This window comes from Perognathus longimembris, chromosome 3 (genome assembly GCF_023159225.1).
Source record: "Perognathus longimembris pacificus isolate PPM17 chromosome 3, ASM2315922v1, whole genome shotgun sequence".
NCBI classification, from domain to species: Eukaryota; Metazoa; Chordata; class Mammalia; order Rodentia; family Heteromyidae; genus Perognathus; species Perognathus longimembris.
Genome location: NC_063163.1, coordinates 50,805,792 through 50,830,786, shown reverse-complemented (window position 1 = coordinate 50,830,786; position 24,995 = coordinate 50,805,792). Strand labels below are relative to the sequence as shown.

The following is a 24,995-nucleotide window of genomic DNA, read 5'->3' as shown; positions in this document are numbered from 1 at the left end:
TCTATGTATTTTAACCAAACCTTAATAATTTTGTCTCATGTGTACGTATACTTGAACACATATGCATGACTGTTTATATGAGACGTCTTGCATTTCCTAATGACTTTATTTGGATTTCCAATTAAACATACTTCCAAGTCATTCTCCAACCTGCTTCAAGAGGGCTCTTTCCAACAGCGAAGGTTGAAGCCTGGCTCTTAGAGACAACCAAGTCCAACCTAGCGCTACCATGGATTGAAATCTAAGTGTAAAGTCATTGCTTGGGGTCATCCTTTCTGCAATGAGTGTTCTGGAGGGCCACTTGCCTCTTGAAATGCAGCCTGCTTTGAGTGGAGACACAGAAGAAACAACATTAAATATAAGCAATCACTTAATTCCTTCAGCACCTCAGTAGAGTGGATTATTCTATCAGTCTTAAAGATAAAGCTACAAAGAAAAGATCACTTAGCACAAAATTTGGAACCTACCAGGTGCTAATTAAATTTTTATTTGGTAAAGAAATGGTTTGTGGTAAGATATCACAAGAAATGTACACACTCCCCTACTATGTAACTGTACCCTTTTTGCACAACACCCTGTCCAAAAAATTTGTGTTCAATTAATAAATAAATTAAATTGAAAAAAGAAATGGTTTGTGATACTAATAGAACTTAATTATGGTACTCAAAACAGGTAAATGACAGTCTTCAATGAATATATAGTTTATACACCGCACTGTGAAATAATCAGGGACAAAAACTAAAAACAAAAGAACCTGAAATAACCCAAGTCCTGGGGTATTCTGATAATGCTGAATCTTTTCAGGGATAAGTAACTCACGAAGGACTATTTTCAGTGCCTATAAGTTGGGATGCCCATACAAATGCCTTTTCTTATTACAAATGTTTATGAAACACATTAATATACAGAAAGGGCATTTGCCACTTACTGAGCTAGTTACAGTTACACTGAGTTAGTTTTGTTTTTGTTTTTTCAATACTAAGCGTTTGAATTTAGGGCTTCATGCTTCCTACTCAGATACTTTGCCACTTGAGTCTTGCCTACAGTCTTCTTTTCTTTAATTATTTTTCAGATAGGTTCTCCCATTTTTGCTCTGGACCAGCCTGGACCACAATTATATGTGCATAACCATACCCAGCTTTTTATTGGTTGACATGGAGACTTGCTAACTTTCTACTCTGGTTAACCTTGACCCATGATCCTTCAGATCTCTTCCTGAGTAGCTGAGATCACAGGCAAAAATGAGCTTGAGTAGTCCTGAATTTGCATTTCTTGAAGATCCACTTGCCCCCAATACAGAAAATTGAGAGCACAAGTGAAAATACCACAGGAAATTCAGTAGGCAAATTCTCTAGTCAAAGCAAGAGGAGTTTTCCTTAAAAGATTAAACTTCAAGCACAGCAGACAAATACTTAAACATCCATTAAAATACATAAAACAGAATTCAAGAAGTAACTAGATTTAGTTGGACCAATAGGGAATACAGAAACAAATTAGACGTTTGAATAATGCCCTGAACAAGGACAGCACAGATCAGAATAGGTGTTGCTCCTTCTCTCCTGGCTGAGGTCCTGGAGGGAACAATTTTGGGTTCATTTCATCATCACATTCAGAGAGTACAACATTGTGCCAGCCTCTCCACTGGACCATTTAAAACTCACAGAAACTCTCAAAAGTAGATGTGATCATTCTTATTCTATATAGAGGAAAATTGTGTTCTAAGTATGTAAGAGAACTTCCCTGAATTTACACAGACTTTACTATGTCTCCCTCCTAAATCCAAGCTCTTTCTTCTAGTATGGCATATAGATACAAGAAATATTATTTTAACCTATGAAAATAAGCACTAGTGAAGTCTATACTTTTACATACTGGTTTGATAATGGACTGGGCCAAGGCTATCACTCACCCTGGCTTGAACAGATCCACAGGGCAGTGTAGCCTGATCTAGAGGATCTCCCCAATGCTTGCCCTCTGCTTGCAGGTTGGATTTCACTCTTTAGCTTCTCTTGGAGAAAGACAACAACAACAATAACAACAACAACAGTGCTAGAAGATCTCTGACTGTATCAGAAAGAAAAGTCCTCATGAAGCCCAAGGATGCACTTAGTCGTTCTTGGGTTTTCAACTGAAAATATAGCCTATAAACTCTTAATTTCCATTTTATTAAAACTGCTTCCATTCACTAATTATCATCATAAAAGAAGTCATTCAGACTTAAAAAGTAACTAACATTTAACCCATCTTCCTGGACCCTGATGAGCCTGAAGCTTAATAGTAAATTTCTTTTTTTTTTTTGCCAGTCCTGGGCCTTGGACTCAGGGCCTGAGCACTGTCCCTGGCTTCTTCCCCGCTCAAGGCTAACACTCCGCCACTTGAGCCACAGCGCCGCTTCTGGCCGTTTTCTGTATATGTGGTGCTGGGGAATCGAACCTAGGGCCTCGTGTATCCGAGGCAGGCACTCTTGCCACTAGGCCATATCCCCAGCCCCAGTAAATTTCTTTTAATAAGTGATGTTTTGTAATAAAATGAACCTCAGTGAAGCTTGCTAAGGGATCAGAGGTCTGGGAAAGAAAATTAGAGGGGGTTCTAGCAGGAGGGAATAGGGCTCTTATGGAGGGTGTAAGATGGTGAGTATGGACCAGTTATATTCTTTGTAAGTCTGAAAATAAGACAATGAAACCTGTTGAAATTGTCTTGGTAAGGTGCGGGGGGAGGAAGAGTGAGGGAGGGATGTGGTTAACTGGAATATATTCTAAAGATGGAAGAATGAAATTTCCCCCTGTAAATAATCTAAGCCATTAAAAACAATTAACTTGTAAGAGTCAATCAACAAATTCACACTGTTTTATACATAGAAGGAATTTGTAAGGCAGATAAAGAGGATGAGCTATTCTAGACCACAAATGAATTATGGAAATGTATAGTATCATAAATGTTCAAAATTCCAGTAGTGTCTATATAACAGTTTTTAAGCTTACCAAAACTTGAGTACATAATTGATTCTGTGTTGTGTGTGCGCACATACGTTCACATGGTGAGGATTGACTGGGCTTTATCCTTCTGCAAAAACTAGAGATATGAAGGCTATATCAAGTAATAAGGTTGGATGTCAGAAGTTCAGATAGATAATTTCATAGAACAGTAAGTAAGTCCTGGATTCCATTGTTCTTAAGGGTTGCTTGATTCAACTGCTTATGGAGGTTTTTAAGAACCAGGTTTATTGCCTCTCTTCACTCTTTTATCCCTGGTTATCTACTTATACTAATGTCATTGTGGCTTCCAGATTCCAAAATTCAGTACAAGGCCAGGAAAGTCCAGAGGAAAGAGGAAGCATCCTTTTTCCCAACTTCCACCGAAGAATGGGGAAGTTTTCTAAATATAATCTACCCCTGAGACTTGCTGGCCATGGAGTCAGTGTGAGCTTACTCAGAAGTGCAAAGAAGAGGAGACAATATATGAGAATAGTGTTAATTAAGAAGAGGGAGGCAGGGCGAGGCAAAGAACAGAAGTGGATTCTAAGTAGATTAGCAGTAGCTTCTATTAAGGTTTCCTTTAAGAAAACACAGAGAAATACACATGAGAAAATCTCATTAGGCTTTCTGAAAAATCATAATCTCATTCAAGTTCCAATAACCTGCTTTCAAAAAATGTTTCTCCAACCATAGATAACCTGTTCACAATTATTGAGTTACTCTGCCTCTTTGTTTATACTTACACTGCTGAACTGACTCTATATGTACCTTTAATTAATCAGTCATAATTCTTTACAGAATGTCTACAATGTGCTAAGTGATTGACATATAATAATGAGTAAAAGCACATGGTATAGAGCTTACAATCTAAGGAGGGAGATTGTATTAATAAAATACACAGTAAATTTACAAAACTACATTTTTGGATAGTGCTATGAAGAGAACTTGTGTCACCTATGTTGCCACTGAAAGTGTGAAATGGAATTTTAGCTCTCCAGAGAATTCAATTTAAAAAAATAGAAAGTAAAAAGAGATTGTGAATGAGAATTAGAATAGGCAAATAAGGGAAAGATGTTTCCAGAGCATCAGCGTTTGGCTCTTTCATAGGAAACAACAGAAAATGCAGAGAAGACTGAATGAAAGCCAGCATGGTCAGACCCCAGAGACTGAGTAGTATCAGATACCATTACCTTGACTACATTCTAGCTGTGTTTTCCTGTTCTCTATGGGTTGTTTCTGAATACCTTATATTCGAATTATCATGAGGACTAAGTGATTGGGTCAGTTGGCTATCATCCATGAGAGCATGACTTTGATGGACAGGGTTTTCACTATCACATTCCCAGTTACACCACTTAGGTAACTACCTTTATATTTGTTGTCCATGCTAGCTCAGTCTATTGTTGGCAGGTTGGTGTGGCTGATGGTAATAAACTTGATGCAAACAAACTTCTTGGAAGGGCATATGGTTTATATTCTGTCCTGTCCAGTCCACAATGAATTAGGAACCAAAACTTGGGATACACATTATGCACCATAGCTTTTCTACGTGTGTGTATTATCACATACAGATCTTACCATTACTAATAAGAATTAATTAACTGTTTATAGTTAAGACTTTGTCTTTCTTTTTTTTCTTCGGATTTATTCCGTTGTCCCTGTTTTTGATGTCTGTTTCCTTTGTTTTGTATATAATTTTATCTGATTTCAGGAAGGGATGTTAATCACAGAGATGGTGGGACAAAAGTTGAACAAATACAACAGTGATACTAAATACTATGTTGGAAATGAGTTTTACAACTTATGGGGAAGGGCAGTTGGGTCAGTAGGAGAAAATGAGAGAGAGGAACAGTGTTCAAAAAGAAATGTACTCATTACCTTACGTATGTAACTGTAACCCCTCTGTACATCACCTTTACAATGTTTTTTTAAAGTTAAAAAAAATTAGTAACGGTAACTTACTGCTATATACTGACCTTTGTGTTAAGAATGGGAAACACAGAACTGCATTGAAAAATATTTTCCTCGGGAAGACCTTAAAAGAATAAAACTGGGAGGTATAGAGAGACAGAAGAAATATCAAGTACAGGAGTATAAAAGCATGACAGGACATGACACATTGGAGAGCTGAGAAATATTCAGGATGGTTAGAATATAAGAGATGGACAAAATTCGTATCATGGATAACTATAGGCTATTGTCATTACTGTAACAATAGCTACTATTTTTAAAAAGGTTACTACGTACCATACTATATATGCATTATACATATATTAAGCTCTACTGAAATTTTGATGACAACAGACCATTTTAAGTGTATGTACCAAATGGGTAAGAATTTAATACTCCCTTGATACTTTTATTATGTTCAATTTCTTCAGATTAACCTCAAGAAATATTAACTTGGAACTAATAGAAATATTAATTGGGAAATAACTTTAGTCCTTAAATTGAAAAATAGGAAGATTTCTCACTTCATTACACACTTCTCATTACTTTTTGTATTTTTTCATAGGAAAAAGTTTTAATGCTGTAAGAATTCTTTCATGACATAATTAGATCTCCAGTGAAGAATGATTCTCTTTTATGTCTACTCTGTAAGCAAAGGCTGGTTTGCCTATTACAACAATAATTATGTCAACTCTTCCCTCTAATCTTGTGTCATTTCTCACTGTGCCTAAAATTTTAATATGAAATACTCTCAAAAAGAGAATAATAATTTTGCTGACAATTGATAGACTCTGTGACTAAATTGCTTCAAAAAAAATCCTCTCAGAACTCCAAATAAATAGGAGAATAAAATGTCTGTTCTCTAAAGACAGAAATATAACTACTGTAAAAATCGTAACAATAAAGGATAGTGCAAGAGAGGTTACTGTTACAGTTTCTAGAAAATTAAAACAACTATCTTTCCAATAGGGTTGAGTTCTAGTCTCCCTCACTCCCATCCGGTTTTAAAATAACAGCAGAGAGAGAGAAAATAAAAGACTTTAGAGCATGCCAAATTTGAGAAAATGAGGAAACACAGCCAAAGTCATAATGTTTACACATGGGGACATTCCTGAATAGAACAAAAATGAAAAAATCTTGCCAATATTCCTTTTCTCATTTTGAGAGTTTTACCGTAATTTGGAGAGTATGTGTTTGAAGATGAAGTAGGCACAGAGGACTCCAGCTGCAGCTCGGCTGATTTGTAAATGAAATTGTTAAATATTTTACTCAACAAGACCTGAGTTGCTTGTATGTGCAAGTTTTGCAAGGAATATATAAATATACAACCTATCTCTACCTTCATGAAGTCTAGAATTCAAAAAGAATAGGTAATAAAATAGATCAATCTTAAACAAATTTTCTACTGATGATTGTAACACAAAATACCATTTACATAGTTTATTGGAAGTACCTTACCTTAAAAAAAAAGCATCAAAATAACCTCTACACTGTAGCCACAGTAATGATTTCTAAAATACAGATTTCATCATCTCATCTCTTTGTTTAAATCTTCTAGTGGCTATTCATTGTCCTCAGACCAGAATCAACTCCAACATGAATTCCATGATCTAGCCTTATGCTCCAGCTTTCCATCTGCCCTCTATTACTTTAGTTTTGCTTTAACCTTTCTCCTCACAATGTAAGTTCAGGCAGCCTGGACCTATTATCCAAAGCACCTTAATCACATGCATATTTCCCTTGTCCTTGAAATAAGCACCCCACGCCTGCCTTCACCCACTCTTAGGGATTCTCCACCAGCTATGATGACCTGGAGGCCAGGGACTCTGCTTCCATTGTTCACTATCGACCCATAGTATTTGTTAAACAAAAGTGACTGAAAAACTTAAATGACTGAATTATAAAAATAAGGTTTATAGAAAAAAATTCACCTAATTATAGGCTGTTTATGCGACAGAAAAAAACCTTCTTAGTTATCAATACTAATAATGAGAGGATGAGAGTGGTACTTGATGTTCTAAATAGTGGAGTTTTATAGAGCTAGGTTATTAGTGAGACACTACATAATTTCAGGAATGCAGATAACCACTTAGGAAACAAGAATGTGTCCCTTCATGAACCAAAGCGTTGTTTTTAGAACCCAGTTTTCAGAAACCACATTTTCAGAACCCAATTGGTAATGTCACTCAGGAAAAGTAGAACCAGACAGAGATCCCTGTGTGTGTGTGTGTGTGTGTGTGTGTGTGTGTGTGTGTGTGTGTACACTACAAGATAGGAGATAGTGAGACCAAAGGAGGACAAAGGAGGATATTCTTTGGAGAGGATCACAAAGGCTCAAAAGCTATGTACATATCATCCTACAAAATGTTATTTATCAAAGTGGACTCCAAGATGATGTTTTTTTTGTTGTTCTTTTTCTTTTCATTTCTTTTCTCCTTTGTCTCTGGTTTTGATTTCTATGCCTTTTATCTTGTATGTAAGTTTATCTGTCTTGAAGAAGGTAAGGGGGAGCACAGAAATGGAGGGACAAAGAGGAACAAATACAGCAGTGCTAATCACTAGACACTGTGATGAGAATGAACTATACAACTTGTAGGGGAAGGGGGCTTAGGAGGCAAAACAAGACAAGAGGTGACATTGTTCAAAAAGAAATGTATTCATTACTTGACTTACATAAATGTAACCCTTACAACCCTGTAACCCAACATCACCTTTACAATAACAATAAATATATTTTAAAATTATTAATTTATTCACTTTAATAAATATCCTGTGAAATTAATTTAACTTGTGTGGTGTCTCACAGCTAAGGAAAAATTTTATAAATGGGCATTTTATAAATGGACATTTTCTTTTTCCCTTTAAACTCGTATCACCATTCAATTTTTCCCCAAAATTTATTCTAATTAAAATATGTATGTTTGAAAGTTGATCACTACATTATACTAATCTGACAAAAGTCTGTATACTTATTATGATTTTAAGGTTTAAATTCCTAATACTGTAAATTCTAAATGTTTAAAATTTTATTCTCTATAAATTATCATAAATATTAACAATAATTGTAGAAATATATGGTGAGCTTTGAAAAATTATTATTAAACATAAAAGACACAATGATACCTGAAAGTATTTCAATAAGAAGAATAACTAATAACTAATTTATCCATCTGTGATTACATATTGTTGGAAAAATGCAATATTAGAGCTACTCCTGATTTTCTTTTTTATATTTTTTATTTTTATATTTTTTATATTTCTTTTTTATAGATGTGTTGAAAAGCTTGTTAACATACATGAAGGGAGTAATGCTAATTTTGTTATACTTGTGCTATACTTGTGTTTTTTATTCCTGTTTTATGCTAAAAAAAATCTTCTAGTGATCTGTCATCTAAATTGTTTGTGATTATCTTCTAAGTGACAGAAATGGGAAGCCATCTATCTATATAGCAAAAGAATCTCCTCCTCCTCCTCCTCCTCCTCCTCCTCCTCCTCCTCCTCCTCCTCCTCCTCCTCCTCCTCCTCCTCCTCCTCTTCCCTCTTCTTCCTCCTCCTCCCACCCCCATCTTCCTTCTTCTTTTTTCTTTTGCCAGTACCAGAGCTTGAACTCAAGGTCTTGCACTTGCTTTCCTTCCTTGAGCCACATCTCCAGCCTGGCTTTGTGTTGGCCACTTTCGAGATGAGGTCTCCAGAATTTTTCTGCCTCAGCTGACTTCAAAAAGTAATCCTCCACATCTAAGCTTCTTGAGTAACCAGGACAACCCCCTCCCCCAAGGTGTTTCTTTATTCCAGTCATCAGAGCAATCTCCCTAACACCTCCATCACTATTTTCAACTGCCCTTGGTCTGAGGCTCTTGGATTCTAGCAGATCAGATTCTACAGTCAATTTATCAGAGAGAGGTATCTCCCTTTATTTTTAGAGAAAGTGTTTTCCATATGAAAAAAGTAGATGAGAAAGAGATCTTGATCTTTCGTATTTCTCTTTGCCTTTGGTGGGGAAATTCCATAGCCAGGAATTGAGAAGTGGAAAGGACAGTTTTCCAGCTAAAGCCTGTCCTCTGTGCTGTGTGCCCCACAGCAAAAATCAGTGTTTCAGTGGCTACTTCAGCAGTCAGGCTTCTTCCATTATGAGGTTGCGCTTTACTACAAGGTTGAGAATCCTTTCTCTCCAGTGCACAGATGTGGAAAAGGTATGGATGATTACATATACATGTAAACCTGAAATTGCTTGTGAGTTCTTCCATCCTGAATATGTTTTCTTTGATCTTGAGCTGTGGATAATGTCATGTGGCCTTATAAGTGTAATGGAAACTTACAGCTTTCCATTCCATTACAAGCCCCTTAATTAGGCTGTTGAAGCTATAAGTGCCAATTAAATATGACGATCTCATGAGCACCAAAAAAGCCATGTCCACTCTTCTGCAATATCTTCATCAATTTATAGCAGGACATGCAAGTGGATGCAAAATTTATAGAGTTTTTATATTCTAAAAGAAAAAATATTTATAACACATTCCAGTATATGTGTTAGATGATTCGAGATCAGAGAAGTCATTGCTAAAGAAGCAGTGTTTAGGTTGCACAATATTAGCTGCCATAAACCAACAAACAAAAAGAAAAACTGGTTTGACAGCCATATGCATTTTTCTGACAACATTGTACATGTCTCATACACGTAAGAGCCCAGGAGCCATTTTTCTTCAACATGATCATTGGTTTTGTGATAAGCACATATGTTGGTGGGTGATTTGAAAAGGGGGTTCTATTACATGTATTTTATGTTGTTTTATGTGCATATCTACTCATAGTTAAGGGGGTAGACTTAGGACATGTGGCAAGCATGAAAGGCTTTTGGATATCAGGTAGTTATTTCAAAGTAACTCGATGTCACTTAAAAATTACAACATGCATACGATTTGGTATCAAGATGGTTTAATATTCATCTTTACAACCTATATGACATGATAAAAATTATGCTTTCAAAAATGAAACTCAATGGGGGTAGTTAGTATTTGTTGATTAGATCTCATAGCATATTAAATAATTTGGAGAAATAAGCCAGCACAAACCAGATGACATGGGAAAGTTGACTTAGGGAAAATGAAACCACAAACCTCAACTAGAGATAAAAGTACTTACACAATTTAGAAAAATATCTTGGACTATAATGAAAAACAAACAGAGAGTTATAGAAAGTCCTAAAACTTACAGAACATTATGTAACTGGTGAAGGTATAAATAAAACAGACAATTTTATAGAATTGGTTTGTATTTCAGAGCTGGGCTTCATGCCCAGATTTTTATAGAAACATGCCATAAACTCAGCATTTAATCGACTATAAATGATATTCCTTTACATTTCTGAAATGTATACAAACTGATTGAACTCGTCGCTTTCTTGAATGGTATGCCATCTGGTTACTCCGCCTCCAGTCTCACAACCTCCCACTTCATCCCGCACAGGCTTCTCCAGGGGGTCTGTCTGAACTCTTATTATTCCCTTCCTATGCTCCAGGATCTGCCTGGACCCAATCAGAGAAGAGAGACCAAATAGCAATTCACAGAGAAAAAGTGTAAAAGAAATGACTCTAATATAAATTATTACAGGAGATTGGAGCTACAAGGAAATGACTAGTAAGACATAAAGACTATAGAAATAGCGCTTGAAAGAAACAGGCTGTGCCCATAGAGCTATTCTGGAAGCCAGGGACATATCCCGCTTGGGCTGATAGGAGTAAGCTATAGCTCATTGAAAGATAAAAGTTTCTCAGGAGCCCAGTAGGGAAAGCTTCCTGGAACTCTGTCCTCTACAATTTCCCAGAAGCCCCCTTCCAGGGAGCTGAGAAAGCTGTTCAGGGGTGGTGTCTCACTAGAAATACTGCAACAAAACTCTCCTGGAGTGAAGGGAGTGCTGAGAAACTGCAGTCAGTGGGTGATGTTGGTCATGGGGGTCCAGAGGAGCTGTCACTGGAGACCAGGAGCCTGCTGAGTGAGCACACCAGAACCCAGGACAGGAAGGAGACCCTTCAAATTCTTTCCTCACTGCCCTTTCCTGACAAAATGTATCCCTGTGTCAGCTAGCAAAGGAAAAAGGTATAAAGGGCACAGATTCCTTTTCACAGAACAAGTAATTAGCAGTTAAGATGCATCTGAAAGGTCATAAATTCCTAATTGGCACAGTTTGAGTCAGTTCTACATAGAACACAGAAGGACTCAGACTACCTGCTTGAGCAAGTATTCTTCACATTTATAGTTTTCTATTTTAAAAATTTTTTTATTTTAAGTTTTTATTATCAAACTGAATTACAGAGAGGTTACAGTTTCATACATTAGGCATTGGATACATTTATTGTACTGTGTTACCTCATCCCCCCTCCCCCTCCCCTTTTCTCTTCACCCCCCCCCCACCATGAGTTGTTCAGTTCATTTACACCAAACAGTTTTGCAAGTATTGCTTTTGTAGTTGTTTGTCTTTTTTTACCCTGTGTCTCTCAATTTTGGTATTCCCTTTCAATTTCCTAGTTCTAATACCAGTAGTTTTCAAAGACCAAAATGAGCATTCTGAGTGTATGCCCATGTTGGATATATCCACAGATAGGGATACCTAGACATCTTCCTGGAACCCCAGCATCAGTATAAGCCAATTGAGCTTTCAAGGGACTGATGGAGTCTCAAAGGGTCTTTTTTTTTTCATAGTGAAATAGTGGTCATACCTGGGATCCATTTTCAACTTTTTGTCTGAAAATAAATATTTCTACTTACAGACTTGCAAAAAATTAGTAATTTGAGATTAGTACTATTACTTTCTTTTTTGGTGTCAGTCCTAATCTCAGGGACTGGGCAGTGCCCCTGAGTTTTTTCACTCTAGGCTGGCACTCTACCACTCGAGACACAGCTCCACTTCTGGGCTTTCTTGCCTAGGCTGGCTTCAAACAGCAATCCTCAGATTTCAGACTCCTAAGTAGCTCAGATTACAGACATGTCTTTAATCCTTGCTATTTAGGAGGCTAAGATCTGAGGGGAACTATTCAAAGCCAGCCCAGGTAGGAAAGTCTGTGAGATTTTTATCTCCATTCAACCACCAGAAAGCCCAGAAGTGCAGCTGTGGCTCCAGTGGTAGAGTGCCAGCCTTGAGTTTTAAAAAGCTCAGGAACCAGTACCCACGCCAATCTGGCTCACGTGTGCATGTACATGCACATGTTATATTGGTTTATGTAATTCACGTTTGGAAGCTGTTATAGCTAATTACGAATTTATAAGTATAAGCTGTGGCAAGTCACTATAAACCTTACATGAGGTCTGGAAGCATGGCCCAAGTGGTAGAATGCCTGCCTCACAAGCACAAAATTCTAAGTTCAAACTCCAATAGCACTAAAAAATAGTTGGTGAAATGAAGTTGGGTTTTTTTTTTTTTGATGTTTTGCTTTTTTTTCTGGTGGTACCAGGTTCAAACTCAGGGGAAATACAAGTGACTGTAATGTAGCCCTTTTGTTATTTTTCAGATAGGAGCTTTAGTTTTTACCCAAGGATGGCCTCAGCTTACTTTTACCAATGTGAATTACAGGAGTGAGGTTTTGCATTTAGTTGTCACTTGAAGCTCAACAAAACAAACATACCAATTTATGAGCATAACCTAATAGTTATGCTCACAGTCCTTGCATTGATTATCTTTGCTTACTCAATAACAAGTGCTATTGTCATTGTTTTTCAGAGGACAAAAATCAGATGGAGTTAGGTAATTTTTCCATGGTTCTATAGTTAGCAAATGACAGAGACAAAAGGAATAGGAATTCTACTGACTCTAAAATGTTTCAGGATTTAACTAGATGTCTAACTGCTCCCTTAAAACCTTCCAATTTCTAGGAAAAATAAAACTGAATTAAGAGTTAAAGAATGATATTTATTAAAAAAATTAGGAAGATCAAAAGACCAAACACTGTGGCTCACACCTGTAATCCTTGACACTTGGAGAGCTGAGCTGGAAAGGATCATGAATTGAGGGCAGCCTGGGAAAAATGTTCACAAGATCCTAACTCAACCAATCTGGGCACAGTGGTATAGCATGTCACTCTAACTTTTCACCAAAGCAAAGGTACAATTGAATATATCAGCGAAAGTAGCAAAAACATTTATTGTTAATAGAAATAAATGGTATGTCAAGAATAATGTATCTGTTGCACACTTGGCAACTATGGCTTAACAAATATGGACTGACCTTACCATGAGTATAGAAAGTGCAGATAGAGGTGATTGCTGAGATTGTTCTAATAGCTTACCTTGGCCAACCTTGCTCTGGTGACCTGAATCTTCCTTTCACAGTTCTCTACAAACTACTACAGTTTCAACCATCATATCAATCCAGAAGGGAAAAGGGTCATGCCAACTACATATGATTATTCTTAATTTCTAAAACATCCAGAGCTACCTTTAGCTTTGTTCTCATTAGCCAGTGCCTGGTCAAATTTTCTCTCCAAAAGCTGCAAGGGAATTTGGGAAAATAGAGAAGAGCATTGTCATTATTAGCTTAGAATGTGGGCAAACAAAATTCTGACCTTCTTCTAAATTAAGTCACTTTTGTACAAATAAAGTTTTATTGGAATGTAGGCATACTCACTTACTCAAACATTATTTGTGGCTGCTTTCTACTACAAGGTCAAAGTGGAATAGTTACAACAAAGACCACATAGCCTACAAACATGAAAATGTTTATGTTATGGACTTTTACCAAAAATGTTTGCCAATCTCTGGCTTAAACCAGTCATAATCCATTGCTTGGGATGCCTGGGGGATGATAGGATTTCCATGAAGCAAGATTTTGGAAAGAACCTACAATATATATCACAAAGGGTTACAGGCCCAATTAACCATATGTAGTGCTCTAAGACAATAATATATTTTCTGTTGTAAGTCCAAGTCACCTTGAATGTGTAATTTTTCTACAGTTTAACTTTATCATGAGCTAAGAAAATATGGAAAAGCAAGCATTTTGCAAATGTATTGTATTAAATAATTGGCACTATTATTGTGTATCATAAATTTATGAAGATACTCTAATTCCAAATGAACTGACTTAAATACAATTCTAGGATAGCCTCCAAATCTTAGCTACATATTTTGTTGATGACTACTTCCCTCTAAACTGTTTATTTTAGGTTCTTGCATACACTGAGGGACTTCATGGAAAATGGATGTTCAGCGAGATACGAGCTGTGTTTTCAAGACGTTATCTTCTACAAAACACTGCTCTGGAGGTATTCATGGCAAACCGAAGTAAGTCCTCCTTAATAAATTGAAAAGAAAAATGTGCTTACAATTTAATGTTACTAATTTACATCACATAACTGTGTTGACTTTTGCCATTTCATTTCTCACTTTGCTAACCTCTTACTAAAACAAACAAATTCTTTTTTAAAATTTTTTAAATAGAAAAGAATGTGTTTAAAAAAGAGTTGTCAGGACTGGAGATGTGGCCCAGTGTTCTCATGCCAGTCTAGCAAGCATAATCATTGGGTTCAAACATCAGTACTACCAAAGAAAGAAAGAAAAAGAATGTGTTGTTTCACATGGACAAAATTAGGCAACAGGATCAATTTCCATAAAGATTCATTACCATTACAAATAAATCATGATAGGCACTTGTAAATTATTTCTTAAATTGACAGTTTTTCTGTTTTTCTAAATAATATTCTTTTCTTCTTACCACAGCCTCCGTTATGTTTAATTTCCCTGATCAAGCAACAGTAAAAAAAGTTGTCTATAGCTTGCCTCGGGTTGGAGTTGGAACTAGCTATGGTTTGCCACAAGCCAGGTAATTTTATGATATTGCACATTGTCTATGATTTGTTCACGTATTTCAGGGCTCAAAATGTCAGAAATGTAAATGTACTTCTACCATTATAATTATTTGAGGACCAATAGTTCTCCTCGGTGAGTTATTTGCAGACAGAGAGGTTATGAAAACATGTATTTTAACAATGACAGAATAACTCATACAGATTTTTACTTAACACATATCTAAATGAGTGAGTTAAAGATAGGTTGCCTATCACAGCTAACATGAAATGAAGGTGCTTTTTCCTGGTTGAAACCTTATAGGAAACATACCTGGATTCTTTCAATGTTTTTGTGATTACTTGCAATAATGAAGAAGCATTAAAAAATGCATCTTAGCCATGTGCCAATGGCTCACTCCTGTAATCCTAGTTGCTTAGGAGGCTGAGAACTGAGGATTGAGGTTGAAGCCAGCTTGAGCAGGAAAGTTGATGAGACCCTGATCTCCAATTAACTATTGAAGAAAAGCTCTAAGTTGAGCTGTGGCTCAACTGACAGAGGGCTAGCCTTGAGCATAAATGCTCAGAGACACCACCTAGGCCCTGAGTTCAAGGCCAGGACCAGCACACACACACACACACACACACACACACGTATGTGTGCAAGTGCTCGTGCACATACACACACATTTTTCTTAGAGATTTTTAGGTGGAAAACCATTTTCATATAATTTTAATTACGGCATAATTTAACTACTATCTAAACCTTTTATCGTATTGGTCTAGAAAAATCATCTTGAAGCCTTAACATATTAATAGAAAATTATCTAAATGGAAAGCACAGTAATTAAATATATTACTAGTATAATGTAGTCTATTTTTTGCTCTAAGGAAATGACTACCTGACTGAAAGGAAAGGGAGAGAGAGTGTGTGTACATGTGTTCTAATATGAAGATCCAAAGTTTAAGGTCTTGCCACTATTGGTTCAGAGATTCATTAATATCATGACTCTATATTGGCCTCATACTCAGAATAATCACTGCAACTGTTCAAGATATGACATCTTTTCTTATCTACATTAACATAAGAAACTGGAATATCCCTGTAAGTTCTCTGTTTTGGAAAGAATATATTTCTCAGACATCTCCAGCAATTTTTATCTCAAGTCTCTTTGGCCAAATGGGTTCACCTTCCTAAGACTTAAAACAATAAGGAATTTCCTTTCAATTTCCTAGTTCTAATACCAGAATACACGGTTTCCAATATACTCAGATAAGATATAGAGATAGTGTAGGTACAACCACAGGAAGGGGATACAAGAAGATCATCAATAATAGAAGCTACAGATACAGATGGGACGTTGAAAGTAGTTACAACAGTGATATAACAATCATTTTCATAACATGGAGTTCATTTCACTTAGCATCATCTTATGTGTTCATAAGGGTATAGCTATTGGGTTCTTGTGATCCTCTGCTGTGACTTGCCTAAACCTGTGCTAATTATTCCCTATGAGGGAGACCATAGAGTCCATGTTTCTTCGGGTCTGGCTCACTTCACTTAGTATCATTTTTTCCAAGTCTTTCCATTTCCTTACAAATGGAGCAATGTCATTCTTTCTGATAGAGGCATAAAATTCCATTGTGTATATGTACCACCTTTTCCTGATCCATTTGTCTACTGAGGGGCATCTGGGTTGGTTCCAGATTCTAGCTATGACAAATTGTGCTGCGATGAACATTGTTGTGTTGGTGGCTTTAGTGTGATTTTGTTTGTGGTCTTTTGGATAGATACCCAAAAGTGGAGCTTCTGGGTCATAGGGTAGCTCTATATTTAGCCTTCTGAGGAATCCATACCGCTTTCCAGAGTGGCTGAACCAGTTTACATTCCCACCAACAATGAAGTAGGGTTCCCTTTTGGCCACATCCCTTCCAACAATTGTTATTGTTAGTTTTCTTGATGTAGGAAAATCAAGAGACACAGGGTAAAAAAAGACAACTACAAAAGCAATACTTGCAAAACTCTTTGGTGCAAATGAACTGAACAATTCATGGGGGGAAAGGGAAAGGGAGAGGGGGGAGAGGAAATGAGGGAAGAGGTTACAAACAGTACAAGAAATGTATCCAATGCCTAACGTATGAAACTGTAACCTGTCTGTACACCAGTTTGAAAATAAAAATTTAAAAAAAAATGCTACCATGATAAACTGAATCCTTAACATTTTCCTCAATCAATTGTAATTATTTATTTTTCATATAATTTTGTCACACTTCTTTACGGGTCATATGTATATATATATATGTATATATATGTTGCTTTAATTTCATACTGAAACTTTCAATTTTCCATTAGTTTACGTTTTTGCTAGATTTCAATATGTAACTAAATATTTAAGAAAATTGTTAGCTTTTATTTTTTGTAATTTTTCTTTTGACTTATTGTGCCTTGATTTTCTTATTTTTTAAAAATTCTTATAAATTCTCACAACTGATACTTTGATTAACAGCCAGATTTGAACTTGTCCAGGTATGTTACTCCTTTGTGCACCTTTTATAGTATAAAACTTGTACTTCTGATATATATGCTTATACTTTGCCTATCCTTTCACTCATAATTTCTGGAGTAACTTGGCAGTCATATTTGGATGTGTGTCAAAATATTAACATTAATTTTAATTGGTATTCAAAATAAAGTAATATAGCACACGTGAACAAAAACAATAAGGAATAAGTTTGATTACTTAATCCAGTGATTACCTAGAGTTTATAGAACACACACCTCTGAGAATTAGCTACCTCAGACCTAAGCAGAAGAGATTCAACTGATGAGGGAAAAGGGGAAATTGGCTTCAGGTAGATAGGCAGCAGTGTCTACCACACTGACCAATAGAGCCCTGAGGATTATTGCAGGCTCTTACCTAGGTGGAAAAGAAAACTAATCTTTGTCTATCTTCCCTTAAATAGGTTACAGACATTTTAAAGACAAGGAGTGTGTTTTACTTATCTTTTAATCTGCAGCACCTAGCACACCGCCTAATTGCAGAAGTGCTTTTTAAGTGCTATTCAACTGGAGTTCCCTTGCATTACATCTTATCTATTCTCTTTAAATGTACAATAGAAGAACAATTCACTGACATGTATGCACATACTCAGGTTATTTGCTAAGAGAATGACAAGATTAAACTAAGTCCTTAGTACTTAAGCACTTATATAAAATACAGGTCAAAGAAAAAAGTGTGTTTAATCTATCAAAGACAATGAGATTCGTTTTGCAAGACTTTTACTCTTATTGACTTTAAGATGATTCATAGTAATCACTATTGCCTTTGCCAAGTGCTTACATGCTGATTCAATCACCAATTTAAGAATTTTTCCAGGAATAAATATTAAGGACTCAAATCAGTCTAACTTGTTTCTTTGTCAGAAAGAAAAGATGCCTCCTGGCATCTTACTCAATAAACATGATTCCTGAAATGTTACTGAAGGGATTTCTAGGTGGCATTTGTAATTTCCTTTAGCACTCCCAAACTTGTAGGAATCTGAGTTCATTTAAAACAACCAGCAGCTCTTTTACCATCTTCCTTACCTATTATGAGAAGCAATTCTCTTTTAACCACATTTGGTCTTTCTTTCACTTTGATATATTACTTTTCTGAATAGAGAAACGAGAAGAAAGATAAATGGTCAGTGTTTTTGTTTTCTCTGGTACTTCAAGAAGCCATTCTATCTCAGAATACCATTTTATTGACCTTAACTTTCCCTTGAGGCACAACCATTCTTTGTTTCTGAATACTGTTCTTGCAGGCTCAGTTTTTGTTTTTTTGCTGGTCCTGTGGCTTGAACTCAGGGCCTGGACACTGTCACTGAGTTTTTTCACTTCAGGCTAATGCTCTATTATTTGGCCTACACCTCCAGTTACATTTTTGTTGTTGTTGTTGTTGTTGATTAATTGGAGATCAGAGTCTCATGGACTTTGCTGCCCAGACTGGATTTAAACCTTGATCCTCAGGCCTCAGCCTCCTGAATAGCTAGGATTGCAGGCCAAACCACTGTTTCATGTAGTCTTAGGCTTAGAAATAGCAGAGCTAGTTGGGGGTACACTGAACATGAGCCTAGATCTGGCACTTACAACCTGAGTGACAATAACAGGGCCTAGTATTTAGTAGAAACTCAGTAAATATTAGTTAGGAGACTAATGCTTGGCAAAAAGTATAATAATCTAATCGGCCATAAAATGGAGACATTATTTATTAGTGCATATTCATCGTGTAATTTGAGGGGATCTGTGATATTTCTGTACATTGCATGGATTTTTAAGAGACAAAAAGTAAATTGTATCATACACACATCCATTATGCATCTGTATACCTAGCAGTGTGTGTAAACCTAGACACAGATACAAGTGGGAAGACAGTTAAATAGGTAGACAGATATATCCACACCACATGCATCTGATATGTAAGATCTTAGACACTTGTCAAAGAGTGTGGATGATGTCTAACTTCTACTATATAGTCCTCTAGTATCTTGGTAGAATCATAAAGTATATCTAGAAATTTATCCTTTGCTTTACTTTCTTGATCCTATTTTTTTTCTTGTTAAACAGTTTACCCCAAACTTGGAAACTTAAAAAAAAGCCCTAAGATAATTATTATTATTATTTTTTTACATTGTAAAAGCCTTGTCTTTGTCAATTATGAAAAATATTTGGCTTTCATTTTATTTTTTATTTTTTTTTCTCAAAATTTTATTATCAAACTGACGTACAGAGAGGTTACAGTATCATACGTTGGGCATTGGATACATTTCTTGTACTGTTTGTTGCCTTGTCCCTCTAAGATAATTATTTTAAACAACAATAAAAACAGAATGTTGTCAAATTCAGAGGCAGACCCAGAACCATTGGTTTTAAGGTCATTTAGGCCAACAGATAAGATTGTTATTTAATAAGCAAAGGTTGAGAATAAAGGTTCCGTTTTCTTAAGCTTGTATGCCCTAATTAATGCCTACTTTGTTAATTTTCATAGCTGTTGGTCACTGAGTAGGTACGTCTCATGTATCAAGGACTACATTTTTTGTTTTAGGTTATAAGTATTATTGCTGTTAATTTTTAAAATAAAATCATTCTAAAGCAGTGGGATTCTTATCCTGTTTTGCAAATAAGAAAATTTAGATTTATATTAGTTACTCATCTAGCTCACTTCCTAAATGTTTATTCCGTGTTTCCTATCCAGGAGACTCACGATAGCCCTAAAAGCAATTCCTTCACGAGAAAAATAACGACAAATACTTGCTTATATACTAGACTTCATACCCATAACTATTTTTTAGTTAATGTGTTTTCTATCTACCAGTACAATCAATTAAATTTACATTTTCTTAGATTCTTCACTTATCAAGGATGCACCATGGTAATATGTATAGAGTTCATGAGCTTAAATGGTCATCATGTATTATGATACTTAATACTTTTTATCTGTAAGTTGCAACATTATATAGTACTTATGCTTTTTTTTTTGGCCAGTCCTGGGCCTTGGACTCAGGGCTTGAGCACTGTCCCTGGCTTCCTTTTTGCTCAAGGCTAGCACTCTGCCACTTGAGCCACAGCGCCACTTCTGGCTGTTTTCTGTATATGTGGTGCTGGGGAATCGAACCCAGGGCCTCATGTATACGAGGCAGGCACTCTTGCCACTAGGCCATATCCCCAGCCCAGTACTTATGCTTTTGATGATACCTTTGTGAAACTAGGTTCTGTGTTCAAAACAAGAACTCCATGAAAAGTTAGTGTAGAGCAGGAAAAATGAAGGTGTAGTGTTAGAATGGATTTCAAGGTCTGAGAATGTACAATACCCAACAGGGTCACTGGTTATGAGTGTTTACTTCCAAACACATATTAAGTCCTTAAGATGTTGTCTTAGCTCATTTTGTTTATGCTACACAGAATATCTGATATTGGGTATAAAGTAAAGTGTTTTATTTATAGTTTTTGAATCCCAAAGTTCACCATCAGGCAATCTCATCTGTGCAACTGCTGGTGAGGTCCCTTGATTGTATCACAACATAATAGAGAAATAGAAAATAAAAATGGTTGAGTAGAGAAGGGGCCAAGCACATAGGATGACAACCCATTTGAGCAACGTGTAATCTTGACAACTCACAACTCAGGACACCAGCACCAGCCAGTGAGAATAATGTTCCCCTGACCGAAAACCTTCCATGAGACCCTCAACATTACCACAATGGTGATTAAGCTTCTAGCACTTGAATCTGAGGGACATACTCAGTCCACATCCAAAACATAGCAGACAAAGTATTTAGTTGTTTTAGACTTAACTAGGTAATAAGCAGAACTGATAGATATTTCTCCCAGCCAAGTAGCTCCATGAAAAGTTACTGGGGCCGGGTGCCAGTGTCTCACCTGTGTAATCCTAGCTACTCAAGAGGCTGAGATCTGAGGATTGTGGTTCAAAGCCAGCCTGGACAGGAAAGTCTGTGAGACTCTTATCTCCAGTAAACTACTCAGCAAAAGCCAGAAGGGACACTGTGGCTTAAGTGGTAAAACTCTAGCCTTGAGCAAAAGAAGCTCAGTGACAGCACCCAGGCCCTGAATTCAAGCCCCAGGTTCAGCATAATAAAAACTTTACTGAGACACTAAAGGTAACCTGACATGAATTGATAAAGTCTGAGAACCTCTGTTGGTCATTTATCCTTTATTCTGGAATGATACATTTTTGGGCATTGGGGCTTAGTTATTTTTTAGAGGGATATATTAATTGTGTGGGTAGAGGCAAGTTCAGTGTTGGCAACCATTGCATAGGACTTATTTTAAATGCTGGCAATCAGGTACCTAACTATAATACGTATTAGCTAGTTATCATGGAGTAGCTTTGCTCTATTGTTTTAAAAATGCCTTTACTCATTTTGAGAATGATTTTAATTTTTTTTCTTGTATACAAGTACAGCTACAATTTACAGAAAGGGGTTGTTTTCAAATTTGCTTATCTTCAGTAATTATCTTTGAAATATAATTCTCAACTATTGCTACTATCTGTTGAGGATATATACTCTGATTCATCTCTGATGGACAAATTATAAATTATTTTTATTTGAATGCTATCAAACTAACATAATAGTAATGGATTTTTAAATGCTATGAGTAAAAAAAGATTGTTGTGATATGTTTAATTACTAGGAGGATATCCTTGGCCACTCCTCGACAGCTTTATAAATCTTCCAACATGACTCAACGCTGGCAAAGAAGGGAAATTTCAAACTTTGAGTACTTGATGTTTCTTAATACTATAGCAGGTGAGAGATCTCCCGTTTAAGTTCATCATAATATGTTTATCTTCATCAAATTCATTTACAATATGACATGACATGATACATTTTTCTTTTAGGGATTCAAAGACACCATTAGAATAAATATTGAAACAAATTACATTTTATTAGAAACTTTACAAGACAATATCAAGGTTTTAGATGCATTTATTGTTGAAGAGACTTTTCCTTGGCTCTCTTTCTGCCATTTCCTTTGCTGACAGCTTTGTCTGAAGGTTTATTAGAGTCAACAAACCATTGCCAGAGAGAATCTGGAAATAATAATGGGAAATGTAATTTCACTGCTTTGTCATTCTCAGCAATAGTGACTAAGACAAGAAAATAACAACAGAATTCTGCCTAGTACAGATGTCTCCTGGATTATGACATGATTGTGTTATGGCACCTTTTTTTCCTTAAAATTTTTCAATAAAAATAAAAAATCTTATTGTTCTTTCTAAATGATGGGTTAACTGCCACCAAGCTCAACAGTTACTGTATGTGTGAATTAAACAAAGAGGTAGTAGCTTTTGTTTTTCTGCTGCTAAATCAATGATTGGCAGTGAGTAAATATGCATATACATTTTACATAATTATTTTCCCCCTTAAGTTGAATTACAAAATCATTTATTCACCTTGACTTAGAAAGAGCTCACTTCTATAAACGAGTCCTACAAAAACTTGTAACTGGATGAATTTAACTAGTTACATAAATATATATGTTTATCTGTGGTTATTATTTCATTATGAATGTCCTATATGCAATCATTGCTTTTAAAAGGTAACTGCGTAATAATACTTTAAAAATATATCAAATATAAATATGAACACAAATATTAAATGTGATGTCATAGGTGTACATTAAAAGGTAGTAGAACATAACTTGTCAGCCTAAGAGGATAAAGTTATTTGGAACATTTTTAAATTGTCAAATCATATATATGTTCACACACATATATATAGATATACATTTGTATTTGTATTTATTTATATATAATATATGCATATAATGTACATGTATTGTATACAGAGAGAAGAGACCTGTTTATTCCCTCAAAGTTAAAACAAAGGTGTTTATACTATTTTACAAACATATTATTTTCATGTACAGACAGAATGAATTTAAATGATTGTCAGGAACTTAATTTCCTTAGCAGTAGTCCTTCAGTATCTGAAGAGATTGGTTCCAGGATCCCCTGAAAGTATATAATATGAAGATTCAGAGTATTTGTTGTGTATTTTCATATTCTCTCATATACTTCAAGTCTATTTAGAATGCCTAATATGCTACAAATGCAATGTTAAGTAGTTGCTAGATTGTATTGTTTATGAAATAATGATGAGAAAAATTGAGTTATGGTCAGTCCCCACATTTAAAAAAATAATTTTGATTCATGGTTGGTTGAATCTGTGGTACAAAACCTGCAATTAGGGAGAATCCACTGTATTTAGTTGCCAGTGTGACTGAGCAGAAAAAGCCTAAGCCTCAGTGCCACGGAAAATAGGGAATGAATCTCATATCTTCTAGCTTGTGTCCTGAAACATAAGTTAAACTTTCAAGTTTTACCTCTGTCTTGAACTTTTAATCTTTTGGTAGTAATATTTCTTATCTTTGCATCCACTAGAGGAACCGATATTCTTGGTATGGGTTTTCTTGCTTTTCATATTGTTCTGTTATTGTTTGGCAATATGAATAATTTTTACTCACCACTTAAGCTTTGTTTCTAAAAATACATTTAATTTTGAACAACTTCTTAAACTGCGTTTCCCTTAACTTTGAATTAAAAAATAAGTCAACCTCTTAATCACTCCAGTGTTGGATACTTTACCTCATGTATCTGCGATCATTGTTTATCTTTATAAGTATAATTTGCTATCCAAAATTTTCTAAATGATTACTAACTCCTAACTTTTTAAATCAAGGTCTTTTTCATATTGAGAAGGATTTTAATTTGTTAAAATTTCTTCTTGTTCGTGCAGTATGTATTTTCAGGCTCTTTTATTTAGGCTCTTTCCCTAACATTTTTGGATAATATTCTTTATACAATGAGTGCAGTATTTTTTCATATTCCCTGTATTAAGTCTTTATTTTTTGTTTGATGAAAGCTTTGTCAATATGAAGTGCCTGCCATTAGATGGGCTTGGTTTTTGTTTTGTTGTTGTTTTTTTTTTCTCTTGACAGTGCTAGTTTCTTAGAGCTGTTGGATTAAAACTGGAGAGTACAATGATATACCTTTCTTTCAGTTCAGTTTGCATTCCATTTATGAGAAAAGATTCTGTTGTTCTAAGATGGGATTCTCTTTACTCTCTAGATAGACCTTTCTTTAAAAAAAAAAATCAGTTGTGGGGCTTGAACTTATGGCTTGGCGCAGTCGCTGAACTCTTTAGCTCAAGGCTAGCACTCACCATATTGAGCCACAGCACCACTTCCAGTTTTGAGGTAGTTAATTGGAGATAAGAATCTCACAGACTTTCCTGCCCTGGGTTGGCTCAAATCTCAGCCTCCTGAGTAGCTAGGATTAGATAGAACACTTCCTAATCCATGCTCTAAAGAGCTGTTCTAGTCTCCATCCCATCACATCGCCATTTTGCTCATGTCTGGTAGACTTTTCACAGCATGGTCCAGTACCACCTGTAATAACCACTACTCACTTCATTCCTGTTGCTTTCTTGGAGTCTCTTTCTGTCAAACTCTGGAAAGATGGTTCTTTCTACATCTAGACAGGATAACGTTGTGATCATTTCTAAAAGTTGTACAAGTTGTACCTGGGCAATAAAGACCACTATCCTTTTTTTCTATTTGGCAGCCTTGAGGTATCTGAGACAGAACTTGCAAACAAAGAGGGGAATTTAAGATATCCTCTTTCTTTCTTCTTTTTTTTATAATCAGTGGGGACCTATGTTATCTGACAAGATAGACCATTGACTTTCAAAAAGATTTAATTGGGTACTTTATAATTCATGTAAGTAAATATTGTAA

The 24,995-nt window shown here is 35.8% G+C and overlaps 1 protein-coding gene across 12 annotated transcripts in view; it reads left to right on the top strand.

Annotated features, from left to right (window-relative positions):
• Nbea (neurobeachin) overlaps positions 1–24,995 on the top strand; it is a 525,681-nt gene that overhangs the window by 397,547 nt on the left and 103,139 nt on the right. For all 12 annotated transcript variants that reach the window (XM_048341508.1, XM_048341507.1, XM_048341505.1 and 9 more), the window contains 3 exons: positions 14,078–14,195; positions 14,631–14,733; positions 21,888–22,003. In XM_048341508.1, the coding sequence (XP_048197465.1) occupies positions 14,078–14,195; positions 14,631–14,733; positions 21,888–22,003 (337 nt within the window). The remainder of the gene's footprint in view (positions 1–14,077; positions 14,196–14,630; positions 14,734–21,887; positions 22,004–24,995) is intronic.